Below are 14244 nucleotides of genomic sequence, written 5' to 3'. Positions count from 1 at the left end.
TCATGAGGAGTGGCCGGAAGGGGCCTGGAAGATATTCTGAAGCCACCACTGCATCCTTGGAATGGCTCCTCCAGCTTGTCATTTTATGAGAAAAATAATCCTTAGTTTGAGTAAGCCACTATTTTGGCAGCTACACTATCCAAACAGAGAAGTGATGTTCGGGAAAGGTTTCTATTAAGTTTCATTAAATCTCAAAAGATAGAAGGATATTTACCTTAAAAGTTGTTCCTTATCACAAAACCTATCTTACTTCTTCTACTAGTTCTTGCTTAGTCAGCCCAGTAAGTACAGCTGTGAGATACAGAGTGCCTTAGGAACAGGCACATGTGCTTTCACCGCAACATGAAGCACTGCAGGCCCCTTCCCTCCCTAACTGCCCCCCGCCCCACATCCCAGCAGATCCCCTGCCCACTTCTTCCCCAAAACTACACCATCGCAGAACCCCTACTCTAACTGATAACAACCTCAAACCAAAATAAACCGAAACAGGAGTTCCCATCGTGGCACAGTGGAAACGAATCCAACTAGGAACCATGAGGTTGCAAGTTCGATCCCTGGCCTTGCTCAGTGGGTTAAGGATCCAGTGTTGCTGTGAGCTGTGGTGGAGGTCGAAGACACAGCTCAGATCCAGCGTTGCTGTGGCTGCAGTAGAGGCCGGCAGCTACAGCTCTGATTAGACCCCTAGCCTGGGAACCTCCATATGCCGTGGGTGCGGCCCTAAAAAGGACAAAAGGCAAAAAACAAACAAACAAAAAACCGCACCAAAACAGAACACTGCACACAAACTGAAGTTCCCCACAACAGGTACCATATTTCATCTCAGCTTCCCAGCAACTACAATGTGAAAACATCTACTCAGCATCTCTTTGCTCTTCCCAATTCCTAGGGTAGTCCCACTTTTATTTATTCAGGTGTACTTAAAGTAACCACTGCCTTCAGAGGATACAGACTTCTTTAAATAACTGAAATGAAACTAAAACATTTAAAAATTCTCCTTTGAGGAAGCTCCTCAATGGTTAAGAGCCCGACTAGTAACCATGAGGATGCAGGTTCGATCCCTGGTCTTGCTCAGTGGGTTAAGGATTCAGCGCTGCCGTGAGCTGCGGCATAGGTCACAGACATGCCTCGGACCCCATGTTGCTGTGGCTGTGATGTAGGCTGGCAGCTACAGCTCTGATATGACCCCTAGCCTGAGAACTTCCATACACTGTGGGTTCAGCCCCCCAAAAATTAATAAGTAAGTAAATAAGATAAGAAAAAAGAAATACAAATAAATAAAATTCTCCTTTGAAATTTCCTTCAGGGTCTATTAATAAGCACATAACAAAATTCATCTCTTGAATTTAACTTTCCATTTCATTTTCTTAGACAGGAGAATAATGTCCAACCTCAACACTATTCCCTTGTATTAAGGAGAATTGAGAGTGACTTTTTGCTCTTTTCAAAAATACAGTTAAATTAAAGCCTTCACTACTCTACAAAGGGCAAAGACCTGCCATCAATATGAACATTCAGAGGCCAAGAGATTTATCTAGCTTACAAATAAAGTAGAAAAAAAGAAAGGAGGAAATTTACTAAGTGCCGCTGATTATATACCAAGCACAGCATCAGGCAATTTTCCCCAAATTATTTTATTTTATTGACGTAACATTTAAGAACTCTTTTGGACACTGATAACCAAAACACATTAACATGAAGTAATTAAGTACTTCACTTTTTAAAGGCAAGGAAGAAGGGACCTTTTTAGAATTCTTTACGAATTCAATTTTATCAGAAGTTACAGAAGCCAAATGCTAAAAAAGTGCCTTGAGAAAGCTACTTTCTCTGCAACCTTCACACTGAGCCATCATTGAACAACCCTGGGTTGTTTCAAAATATTATTTTAAAAGTCCAATTTTAACTGATGTAATACATAACACTACGCTGGATGTAAATATTCGTTAAATGCTGCCTCATGCCTGATGCCAAGTTAAGCTCTACACCAAGGACACGTCACCCATTATGTGCATAAGATGAATACAATTTTACGCTTATCGAGGTGCTGTTCTTTCCTTCCAAGTGAAGCTACTTTCTCAATATTCCCAAAGAAAATGTCTATGAAGTAAAACTTCATCTTTTTAAACTATCATTTTATTATTCCAAATATGCTAATATATGCTAATAAAATACTTCCATAAGTAGTTCTTTTATAAAAATGAACAATCTCCAATTACAAATTTTATCTCATTCATTTACAATTATTGACTATTCATAATCACAGAATGGAACAATTATGTCAGCTAACCAAAATACTCTTTGTTCCATATAGAATCACTGAAAATATAGATCTTATCATTAGATGAACTTATTCTGAAGACTCAAAGAAAGGCAAAAGAGCGTCAACGGATCATGGTTTATCTGAAGTCAAATAGAACAGGGCTCAATCTGGATTTCACCAGAAAATATCTTGGCTAGGACACTAAGGAATTAAGCCATTTTTCTGTAAGTCAAGATAAATTAGAGTATAATTCTTTATCGGGTTGCTATGCAAATTAAATGAGCTAAATATCCAGAACCATTATTATATTTAGATAAATATTCAGTAAAAACATTAGCTATCATAATTGTATTATGGTAATAAAATTTGTGTACACGATTCTTTATTAACAGTTACCATGTAATAAAATCGGGTATCCCATGTCGAAAATAACCATAACAGGAGTTCCCGTTGGGAGTTCCTTCCCGTCGTGGCGCAGTGGTTAATGAATCTGACTTGGAACCACGAGGTTGCGGGTTCGGTCCCTGCCCTTGCTCAGTGGGTTAACGATCCGGCGTTGCTGTGAGCTGGGGTGTAGGTTGCAGATGCGGCTCGGATCCCGCGTTGCTGTAGCTCTGGCATAGGCTGGTGGCTACAGCTCTGATTAGACTCCTAGCCTGGGAACCTCCATATGCCACAGGAGCAGCCCAAGAAATAGCAAAAAGACAAAAAAAAAAAAAAATAACAAAGTAATAACTGTTGATTCAGCAGCTTTAAAAACACACAATAGCTGCATGTCATGGTCACGGCAGCGCTGTTCACAACAGCCAAAAGCAGGAAACCCCGCAAACGTCCATCAGTGGAGAGGAGGAGACACACAACGTGGTCTAAACACACCCTGGGAGGCTGGTCGGCTTTCATAGGAAGGAAACCTTGTCACACGCTACAGCATGGGTGAATCTCGCCAACCTCACACCAAATCAAATGAGCCCGTCCCTAAAAGACAAACGCCGGATGCGTCCCCTTATGTGAGGTGCCCAGAGCAGTCAATTCATAGAAACCCAAAGGAGAACGGAGGTTAGCAGGGCCTGGGAGGAGGGCGGAACAGGGAGTTGCTGCTCAGTGGTTATGGAGTTTGCAATTCGAAAAAGTTCTGCAGGTATTTTATAACCATGAATTTCTTAACACTACTGAACACCCCTGAACTGTACACTTAAAAATGGTCAAGATGGTAAATTTTATGTTATGGGCTTTTTTCCCCACTATAAAAAAGTCATAACTAAAACTCTTTGCATGTCTCACACAGACACACATCTGTGCACACATACGCACACGCATACATCTGTGTAAAACTAACCTCACTCCTCATGCATCTTATTCACAGGCAAGAAGAAAATTACACTTATTGAAAATACAGTTCTAAGAAAATGGATTATTTTCCTCATGTTTTATAAAGCATAAATACTTTGCCACTTAAAAAATACATACAAAAAGTCTATTAGTCCCTAAAATGTTGCCACTGGGCTGCTCGTGATGAAATAATCAGCACTTTGCTTGTACTGTTGAACTGAAATATCTAATCCGAGTTAATGAAAATGGTAAATATACACTGGCTTGTCTTATTCAACAGAACCCATGACCCATTTAACTGTCTCTCAAAGGGGTCGGGTCTTTAAAGTCCCCAGGTGTGTGGAATGAACAACTCAGAAAGAGAGTTGAGGCTCCAAGAAAGAAAATGTTTCAGAAAGTCCTAATTTTGTTTGGCTAATCTTTTTTTTTTTTTTTTTTTTTGGTTAATCTGTTTACAAGAAGATTGTGTCTAGAAGCTCTTCTAAAGCTTCCTAGAAACACTTTTGATTTTAGTAACTAAACCTTTTGAATACTGATTATTCTATCTGGGAAAAAACATAAGTCTCAGTCATGAGGTCAATATTCAATCATTTACGTAAATTCAAATGTATTCCAAAAATACAGAATTCAAAGTACTTTTAACCATAAGAAATTATGTCTATATTACTGAGGGTGAGAACTGCATATTTCTTATTTACTCACCTTTATCCTTAGCACAATGCCTTGTACAAAGCAGGTAGTCAACAAACATTTATTTTAAAAAAGAATTTAGTTTTAGAAACTCGGTCTTACCTCATTTCTCTCATCCACATCTTTGCATTTTTCAAGAAGTGCTTTCAAAGCAGGAATGTTTTCTTCTTCGACATAATTTATTACACTCTGTGATATCAGAACTGACATGTTCACAGGAAGCTACGGTTATCTTTATTCCAATACCTGTGAAAGCAGATTAGATAAAATACAAATAAATTGCAGTTTGGAAAAAAAAACAAAAACAAACTACAAATGCAGTTACTACTAACGCCAGCATCTTTCTTAACCTTGAGCTTGTACAAATGAGACCTCCACTGGCAGGAGTGAAAACAAGGCCCCATAGCTCAGCTATCAAAATGCCCAGCCCTCTCTTCCCAAGACGCACACTCATCTCACTCTTAACTCATCCCAACTCCAGATCCACCCCCGCAAGCCCGCCTCTCCATCACCGCCCACAAATAAGAGAGAGGCTCCGCGGCTCCTCCTGCTGTCTTCCCCATCTCAGGAGATGGCCACTCCGGCTCCAGTCTTCCAAGGCCAAAACCTAGGGGTGTCCATGACTTGGCTCTTCCTCTCACACTCTACAATCTATTAGCAAAACCTCCGGTTCTACCTACAAAGTAAATTTCACTCTGATTACTCCTCACCGCCTCCATCTCAACCCCCGTGGTCCAGGCGCCGTGACCTCTCACTAGATCCCAGCCCTTCTCCCTTCTGCCACCCTGCCTTCCCCACAGTCCATCCTCCACAGGCACCCACAGTGATCTTTCGAAAATGGAAACGTTGGACGAGAGCTTCTTAAATCATAACATACATCAGAATCACCTGGAGAGCTTATAACACAAGACGCCTGGGTCCTCCCCTCAGAGATACGGACAGGTAGGTCCAGGTGCGGCCCCTGAGTCTGTGCTTCAACAAGCTCCCAGGTGCTGCTGCAGATGCTGCTGCTGCAGATGCTGCTGCTGCAGATGCTGGCCAGAGACACGCACCTTGCACAGTGCAGAGTCAGATGCCACCCCTCCTTGCTCAAAGCCCTCCAGTGGCTTCCCAAAGCCCTCAAGGTCAAATCAGATGTTTCACCTTGGCCTAGAGGATGCTAGGTGACCTCTGACCTCATCTCCCACCCTTCTCCCTCCCCCACATCGCCTGCGAGTACCCGCCAGGCACTGGGCCATCTCCAGGCCTCCACGCTGGCTCCTCCGTCCGCCTCAACGTCTCTTAACCAGACACACACAGGGCTCTCTCCCTCACTTCCTCGAAGCTGTCCTACCTGCCCTGTTGCTCCACACACCTGCCTTTGCTCAGTTGGCTCCCTCCAAGCGAACACCTTTCTCGAAGCCACTCCACCAAGCCATCTGCTGCTCCCTCCAGTAGAACGGTCACCATGTTCTGCCCAATTTACCTCCAAATGTCTGAGGTCCGCCCACCCCACTCACAGTGCCTTAGTGTCAAGACTTCCAGGACTACAAGAGAAGAATTTAAGCTAGCTTATGGAAAACCAATTTGAAAATGTTAAGGATACTAGTTTATTTCTCAGAAACACACTGTGGGAAAGGTGGGTGCCCCTGGACCTCGCAGGTGAGTAGAATTCTCCTTCTCTACTGGCTCAGGCTACCAACTTCTACACAGCTGGGAATATGGCTGCATAGCTCTTTAGCTTCAAACATGACAGTTTCAAAAACGAGAGAAAGCAAGAAAAGAGGAAAAATAAAAGAAAAAAACTAACTAAAAAATAAAACGCTTGTTCCCAAACCCAAAGTCCCAGTAAAGGGCTCTGACGGCCCAGGCTGTGTCAGGTGCCCACTTCGAGTACATAATCGGAGCTGGGAAAGGGCCGTCCGGAAGGTTAAACCGTCCTGATGCTGCCTCCACAAAAGAGGAACGGTTGTGCTCCAGGTACCCGTCCCCAAAATGGCACCACAGATCAAGGTGAGAGTGTCCCAACTTCTGTTGCTGTTCAGATGAAATCTTCATTAGAATAGTTTTAGACTTACAGAAACACTGTGAAGACAGGACAGTGATGCCCACATGCCCACCGGCAGGTCTCCACTTTAGTCGCATCCTGCATTCACGTGGACAGTGTCCCAACCTGAACCTCCTCCCTCCCGTCTTTCTCCCGTCCAGTACGACTGCCACATTGAAGCAAGGGGGATCTAAAACACTCCTCTTAAAACCCGTCTGTTCATTCCCCAATATTTCTTGATGGAAGAAGAGCAAATGACGGCTTTATTACTCGTAAGATATTCGAGGAATTAAAGCCCTTAAGTCTTTTAAAGCCTTAATTGAAGTCATTGGAGAGATTCGAATCTGTAATTCCTGTGAAAGCCTTTGCCCCGTGCAGTGACAAAGTCAACCCTTGATGATGACGGTGAGGGCAGGTCCTTCAGAACCGGCCCCTCTCACCACTCCGGCTTCACCTCTTTCTCTCCTCCCCGACCCTCCTCCCCTCCACCCCAACCCACTTCCCCACTCACATCCACGTTTCCAGCTCCAGCCGGGCTGCCTAGGTCTGACTCCTGACTTTACTGCTTACTAGTTTATCATCTGGGGCTAGTTTCTTGAACTCGGTGCCAAATTTCACCATCTTTAAGTAACTGCACAGATGTATGCAAAGAGATTCAGATAGGGCCAGATACATACAAACTCAGTAACTATTGGCTATTTTACATAATAACAAAATAGGGGCACTTCTTAACTAGCCTTAGTGGATTCCTCGGACTTGGATTATTCTCTGCCATGGGACTCTTTTGGTTTCCTTTGTGGGATCCTTATTTATTTCCTTCACAGTACTTTTCCAAACTCCTAATTTACTTATTTACCTATCTAATAGCTGCCTCTCCCACTAAGCTTTATAAGAGAAAGAACTATTGTCTTTTGTTTTATACCAAATATCCAACTCTGCACACTATGTTTGCTTCATGAATGAATGTGCCTTCCAATTCAATCTATGGTCCACAGCATTTTTTTGTCTAATGGGAATAAAGGATTGTTACTGAACAAGTAGTAAGAAAATTAGTATCTTGACATTTTTTTGAAAAGGCAGCTACAGCCAATACCAGGGTTAGGAAAAATATTTTGCAATAAGCTCATTTTTAGAACTTACGAACAAATGTAGTAGGCTAATACGATTTTGGTATATTCGAAATGCTTTCCAAAAAGGCTAAGTGGTGAACAGACGTACACTGTAACTTTCCTCCTTCACAGACTACACCAGCAGTTCCCCTTGTGGCGCAGTGCTTAATGAATCCGACTAGGAACCATGAGGTTGAGGGTTCGGTCCCCGGCCTTGCTCCCTGAGTTGAGGATCCGGTGTTACAGTGAGCTGTGGTGTAGGTTGCAGACTCGGCTCGGATCCCAGGCCCTACTAACCCCAGCCTCCCCGCTCCTCTTCTCATTTCGGCCTCTGGCGGCAGTGCCTCAGGGTGCAGCTCCCAGAGTTTCCTCTGTGCTCACACCTCTGGGCTGCGTGGCTGTCCCTGCCACCTCCGCAGTCTTCTCTCCCCCGTCGCCCCGTCTCATCTTGGCCATCCCAGGCTCCAAACACCCAACAGGTGTCCTCTCTCTCAAGATAAAATCCCAAATCCTTGCTACAGCCTAAAAGGCCCCGAGCAAGCTGTTCCACCCCTTCTTCACCTCCCACCACTCTTTCTCCTTCACTTTGCTCTGGCCGCACAGGGTCTGCTCAAAGGTCACCTGATCAGAGCTTCCCTGACCACTGTTTGCAAAACAGCCATCACCCGGCTATCACTCCCCATTCCATAACCCCGCTTTCGTCTTCCATGTAACACGTAGCATCACTCAACAACTCTTTCATTTTTTAATGTTTTTGTCCGCCTCATCATTCTCCAGCCCACCTCAAAAACGCAGCTCAATGAGAGGAGGGACTATTTGTGTGTTCTGTTCGCTGCCGAGTCCCCAGCATACAAAACAGTGCCTGGCACCCGGCGGATACCCATTGTCTAAGAATGAATCAGCACACCTGCCCTGATGCACCCACCTGGAATGCCTGGCCCCACTTGAACTTTCTAACAAACAGAAACTCTGCTTCAAAACCCAGCTTGTGGGACCTCCCTCCTCCTTCCTTCTCTGATCCTGTCCTGCCCTGGACACCTTCATCCAGGACACCTTGTGTGATGGATACTCAGAGGATGACGCGTAGGATAATGTAGCACAATGATGAATTTCCTGTGAAGTCCCTGAAAACAAGAACAGGTCTTACTCATCTTTTCATCCTCAGCAACTAAATAAAAGCTTGGTTACACTGCCAATAAATGGATATGGCGTTAACTGCAACATAACTGCATAGCCTACGTGTACCCTAAATTTTAACTTAACACTTGGCGAATGTGATTAAGGCATAGAAGAGAGTTCTTTGTACTATTCTTACAAGTCTTCCGTAAGTTTGCAAAATAAAATAAAAAATGTAAACACACACACACACAAATGTCTGACAAAGCCCTAATTGGGGCAAGCATTTTTCCTCATTACAATATTACATAAGACTGGAATGAGTATAGGAAAGAAAAGTAGCTATAAACATTGACCTCGGTTGTTTAAAAAAAACAAAAATTGAAACTCTTCAATTTCCAAATCTAGTTACTTCTTTCCCCCAATCAGTTATGTGGATTGTATGTGCATCACCCTGAGATACATGAAACTTAAAACAGTCATCACTCAAAGACAGTGACTAAGCTGAAGACTTTGGACTTAGATTCCTTTAGACTAAGATTAAGCAGAAATGGTATAAAATAGTAATAAAGAAATAAATAAATTCAATTATAAATGGAAGCTTCTTTGCCTTAAGCTACCCGGAAAATATCCTTTAAACACATCTATTAAGGAAAGGTGATCTGTCACGTAATTCTGAGCAAGTGCATGTAATTCTCCCAGCTGTAACCGAGTAACAGTTGGCTCTAACCACGGTTTGTTGGAAGCCTATAATTTGCAATGCACTGTGCTTCAGGTTATCACCGACAAGCCAAAAAAGACGCTATTCTTGCCCTGCAGAGGCTCAGGGCTCTTTAAAGTTCTGGAGGAGAAAAGAGGGAAGAGAGAAACCCCATTGAAATAAAGCTGATAAAACACCGGCAACTATTGGCTGGAGGTGGGGTTGGGTACGTTGGGGTTCATGACAGGATTCTCCACTTTGTGTATTTGGGGGGGCGGATACTAGAGCAGGCTTTGCTGGTCATTCAACATGAAACGCCGGGAATTCTAGTCACCTCTGCATTCATCCATCCATCCTTCTTTACACTGTTTCTTAACGGGGAGAACTTCACAAGTCTTACCTTCGCAACTTCAGAAGCACCTAAAATAGTTTCTTGTGCACATGAAAGAATGCTTCCTGGACTGAATTTGATCAGGCCACATCACAGGTATTAGCTTAACAACAGAGAACCGTCTGCCACAGCGGACAGTCATAAAATGACTCCCATCAGCCAGGCTTCCAACAAGACAAATCATGAGTTTGATCATCAGTCTGCCCAGTAAATCAGACTGTCCTTAGAAGGCCAGCTCTCGCCGTCCCTCCTTCAGAGGCCTTGCTTCTGATCAGCGCTGCTCTGCCCCGTAAATGAGTCCTTGAAACAGGTTCCACTCTCCCCGATCTTAAAGGCCCTCATCCCCAGAGCCCACCCGCCTTTCCCGTCATCCCCCTTCATCCTCAGAAAGACCAGGATCTCCCTCCTCCCGACAGACAGGGCCGCCCAACCCACCAGCAGACAGCCCAGAGGTCTCAATTGCAAAGTCACCCCCCGACCCCCGCCACCCAGGGAGGTTTCCCTGCTGCCCACTCCCTCCGGGACCAGCTTAGGTCCTCCTCTCCCACCTCCTCCTCCTCCTTCTTCCCCCCACCCCCACTCCTCCAGAGCAGTCTCGTTAAAGATTCTCTGCCCTTTACTGCAGTGACTGTTCCCAGGTAGGAAGTTATGTCTGGGTTGGTCACCCCTGTTTCCCCCATGCCTGAAACATTTCCAGGAACATAGGACAGGCTCAGAAGACATCATGTGAATGAAGGAAGCCCAGGGGCAAGATCTCATCTGATCTGCAAATACTTCCTGGGCCCACAACAGCCTTTGGTGGGTCCCTACCAAGCCTTCAATAAGCTCACTATCCATCAGGAGACATGAGAGAGCTTCACTGCGAAAACAGCACCTACATATCGGAGATGCTTTTACATCAACTACCTTATTTGACTTTCCATTAACCTTAAGTATTGGTTCTCATGCTACGGGGGAGAAAATAGGTTTCATACACAAGTAACTTGCCCAACACAATTCAAAAAAGCAAATGCTGTAGCAGCAAGATAAATCCAAATCATAACTGAAGGTAAACAGCACTGGAGAAACCCAAAGTGCTAAGACAGCTCCGAACAGAAGTTCTTACTCGCACTGGACCATCACGGGCGTATGACTCCGAGTTGATCCTGTAAGAATGGATCCAATGGGTGGGAAATGAATGAAGGACATATGAGGCAAAAAGAGCAGCATGAAAACAAAGAGAATGCTGACCGGGGAACTACACAGCGTATGTCCAGGAAACAATGAACAGCACGTCTGGGGTGTACAAGTGAAAAACGAAGGCTAGGACTGGCAAATGAGGGTGATCAGATGTGTAATCTCTTCAAGGATAAACACTGTCTCTCTTTAGTTCTTATATCCCCAGCACCTGTTACCAGTCTAAAGCCATCACAGATAACTGTCAAACGGAATACCCGAATCGGAGTACCAAGGACGCCTCTCCTACAGGACTTGGCCTGCCCATACCTCCTGCTACCCTCAACGGCCAGGTTCTCTGCCATCGTCACCAGGGATGAGCTTATGAGTTCATGTGACTGCTCAAAAAGACAAACTGGTCAGATTCCTCTCTCTAGAACTGGAAATTAGAAAACCAGAGACCCAGTCATTACGGGTCACATGCAAAATGATACAGCTTGGAGACAGCCCGTTTTGAGTCAGCAGAGAGAGGGCTCAATAGATTTCACAGAGAAAAAGACTCCTATCAAGTGAGAAAACGAATGTGGCCCCTGAGAGAGACACGGAAGGCGGAGGTGCCTTACATCCCGGTTTCCTGCTGATTCTCTCGCCCTGTAAATCTCCTTTGCCCTGAGCTAAAGGAGTAAGTCTCTGTTCCTTGCCTTCTCAACAGCCCTGACTAATACAGTAGCAGAGAAACAGGGTTCTTGAGTAAAAGCAGGGAGGGGGGGTGGTACACTGTCACGATCCGAGGGAAAGTTTCACCCCAGTGGAGTATGCGGTCCAGAATGGGCACCGTGGATACCATCAGGGAGCCACCAAAACAGCCCACAGGAGAGGGGACAGGTGGTAGTGACGGAGAAGAAATGCGAGACACGAACTTAAACAGTATAAAATTCCCCGTGTTGGACCCGTGACCTCCCGAAATATCCAGCAGAGAGATTCTGGATGTAGAAACTAAAAATCATGTGACCTGAGATAAAAGAACAGGTCAACGATGACACCAAGCACAGGTGACGGACGGATGGTGCGGCCATTAACAACAACAAAAGTGAAGTCAGGAGGAAGTCAGGCTTTCCCGTGCTGGGTTATTGATGGCCCCTGCCTTCCCCACCATTCTTGCTGGGTGAATGAGGCCAGGCTGAATTTAAGGTGCCCCCCAAAACCCTGAGTTAGAGAATCCACCCAGTATGTGGAAAAGCAGATCTGGAAATCATTCACAGAGTGCAAAACAAAAGATTCCCAAACGTGTGTGCATCAACGTGACTCAGGAAGCTTGTCAAGATTCAGACTCCTTGGGCTTCTCCCCCAGAAAAATCTATTCAGTAGATGTGGGGCACGGACATGTTAACAAGCACCCCGAAATGATTTTGATGAAAGCTACCTTGCTAGTAAAGCCAGAGAACAAAGAACACAACCTTCCCGCTGCATTTCTCAACCGTGGTTCTGCATCAGAACTCCTAAGGTGCTTCAAAAACAAAAAAAACAAAAAAAACAAAAAAAACCCAATGTCTGATGCTCAGTATTGACAAAGTGGAGGCAGGGACAAAACCTATCAGAATCACCCATCTGAAAGCCAGAGTCCCGAGCCACACCCCAGGCCCGGTGAATGGGAATTCGGAGGGGAAGGCTAAGAAAGCTACATTTTTAACCAGTGCCCCTAGCGGCCCGCAAAGATGGCTCCATAAATAAATAATAATAATAAATCTTCATTGGTTTAAGCCTTTCTCTATGTCAAAACACGTTCAAAGAAGAACAATCCAACATTGCTGGCTGACAAAGAAACCGCGTCCCTATAAATAAACCGTGGAAGTATGGTAAATCAATAGCTTGCTGATACTTTGCCCGTAGAATGGCCTGCACAGGACAATGGAATAATGGAGCCCAAAACGAAAGCAAAGGGAGAAAAAGCAACCACCTGGCCCTTGGGAAAGCTCGAACGCCGGTCTTGGACGATTCTCGACCTGGTGGGTGTGCCTGAGGCTGCTCCGAAGAACAAACACAACACCTGTTTCCCTAACATCCCCCATCGCAGCCGGGGGAGAGACTGACTACCTGAGACAGCAAGTCTGAGACCTTCCCCGCGCGCCAGCCACCGCGGACTCCCCCGCAAAGCCGGCCCCCGGCCCCCCGGCCCCGGCCGCGCGCCCCTACCCGGCCTCGCCTCCCCCAGCCCAGCCCCTCGCTCCCGGGCCTCGCCCCCGCCTCGCCCGGCCGCGGCCCCCTGCCCGCACCCGGGCTCGCCCGGCCCTTGCTCCCTCCCTGCCGGGCCGCCGTCCCTCCGTCCACCGCCTCGTCCTCCTCCACACCCCGCCACGGCCCCTTCCCCACTGGCCTCGCCCCCTACCCACCGGCCGCGGCTTCTCCTCGCCGACCACCACACTCTCCGTCTCCCAGCCCGGCCCCAGGTCGGCGCCCACGCCCGTGCGGAAAGGGCCCGATTTGCCGCAGGCGCTGTCAGAACCCGGGAAAGGCAAGGACCTCGGCTCTCGGCGCGTCGCCCTCACCACACCCGGCGGCCATTTTCCTCCATCACCCAGAACTGACAGGTCACGTGACTCGGGCGGCGGGCGGGGCGGCGGGTGGCCACGCCCCCTGCGGGTCGCGGGTGCAGCCCCAGGAAGGCGGGGCTGCCGGGGGCTGGCGGCGCCCGCCCGAGTCAGTGGGCGAGGCGGGCAGGTGCCGCGAAAGCAAGGCATCCAGGCCTGCCACGCTCCCCACCTTCTCTCTAGCCTCCAAACAGGTGTGTTTTGACAAAGGCCCCAGGCGATATTTTGTTCATTGTCAGTGTCTCGCTTCTTATTATGGTGAGTTTGTAATCCCTGTTCATGTGACAGTATCGTCAAAGCTTCTGCGGAGAAATAAACCACAAGTATAACTTCAAAAGATACTGCAACTACATCGCAAACGGAGGCCAGCTCAAATCCCTCCCTCTTGAACCCAGAAAAGAGAACGCCTGCGGGACCCATACTCCTGATCCGGAGAGCCCGCCGCCCCCCTTGCTTCCTCACTCCCCAGCAGACTCGGCAGAAGGGACCCCTAACCTCCCGCGGCCAAATGTGATTGACAGCTTGTCCAGTCGGTTTCCTTCCGATTCCCTTCCCTCCCTGGGCTTCTGTGACTCTGATTCTTCTGGCTTCCTCCCAGTTCTCCAGGGCTCCTCTCAGATTTCGCCTCCCTTACATTGGTTGATGTTTCCAAAGTTCTGCTCAAGGCTGGATTCATCCGCTTCCTGATCTAGCGTGATCCTCCGGCGCTGACATTGTGAGGGCACCTGTCTCATGCCCCCATCCACCAAGACCAGAATTGGGAGGTCACGCACTTCTTCCCCTCTGCCTCCCTCCTGTCACCCAACCTGCCCACCACCCGACTCTAGCCCCTTGAGCTGTTTAAGGCCTCAAAGCTCCCCACCAGGACTGAACCCAAAGCCCC

General features: G+C 46.7%; 1 protein-coding gene across 18 annotated transcripts in view; it reads right to left on the bottom strand.

Moving 5' to 3' along the window:
- The window catches only part of KIDINS220 (kinase D interacting substrate 220), a 95167-nt gene extending 81795 nt beyond the window's left edge, over positions 1–13372 (bottom strand). For 6 of the 18 annotated variants that reach the window (XM_021087895.1, XM_021087892.1, XM_021087884.1 and 3 more), the window contains exons 1-2: positions 13164–13357; positions 4379–4522 (exon numbers count right to left, since the gene is read on the bottom strand). In XM_021087895.1, coding sequence (XP_020943554.1) covers positions 4379–4486 — 108 coding nt within the window. In that variant the 5' untranslated portion in view covers positions 4487–4522; positions 13164–13357. Of the gene's footprint in view, positions 1–4378; positions 4525–8336; positions 8357–13163 lie in introns of those variants that run through there. The other 12 variants (XM_021087890.1, XM_021087891.1, XM_021087877.1 and 9 more) reach the window with 7 other exon arrangements.

This window comes from Sus scrofa, chromosome 3, assembly GCF_000003025.6.
Source record: "Sus scrofa isolate TJ Tabasco breed Duroc chromosome 3, Sscrofa11.1, whole genome shotgun sequence".
Taxonomy (NCBI): Eukaryota; Metazoa; Chordata; class Mammalia; order Artiodactyla; family Suidae; genus Sus; species Sus scrofa.
This window is presented reverse-complemented; position numbering and strand designations above follow the sequence as displayed.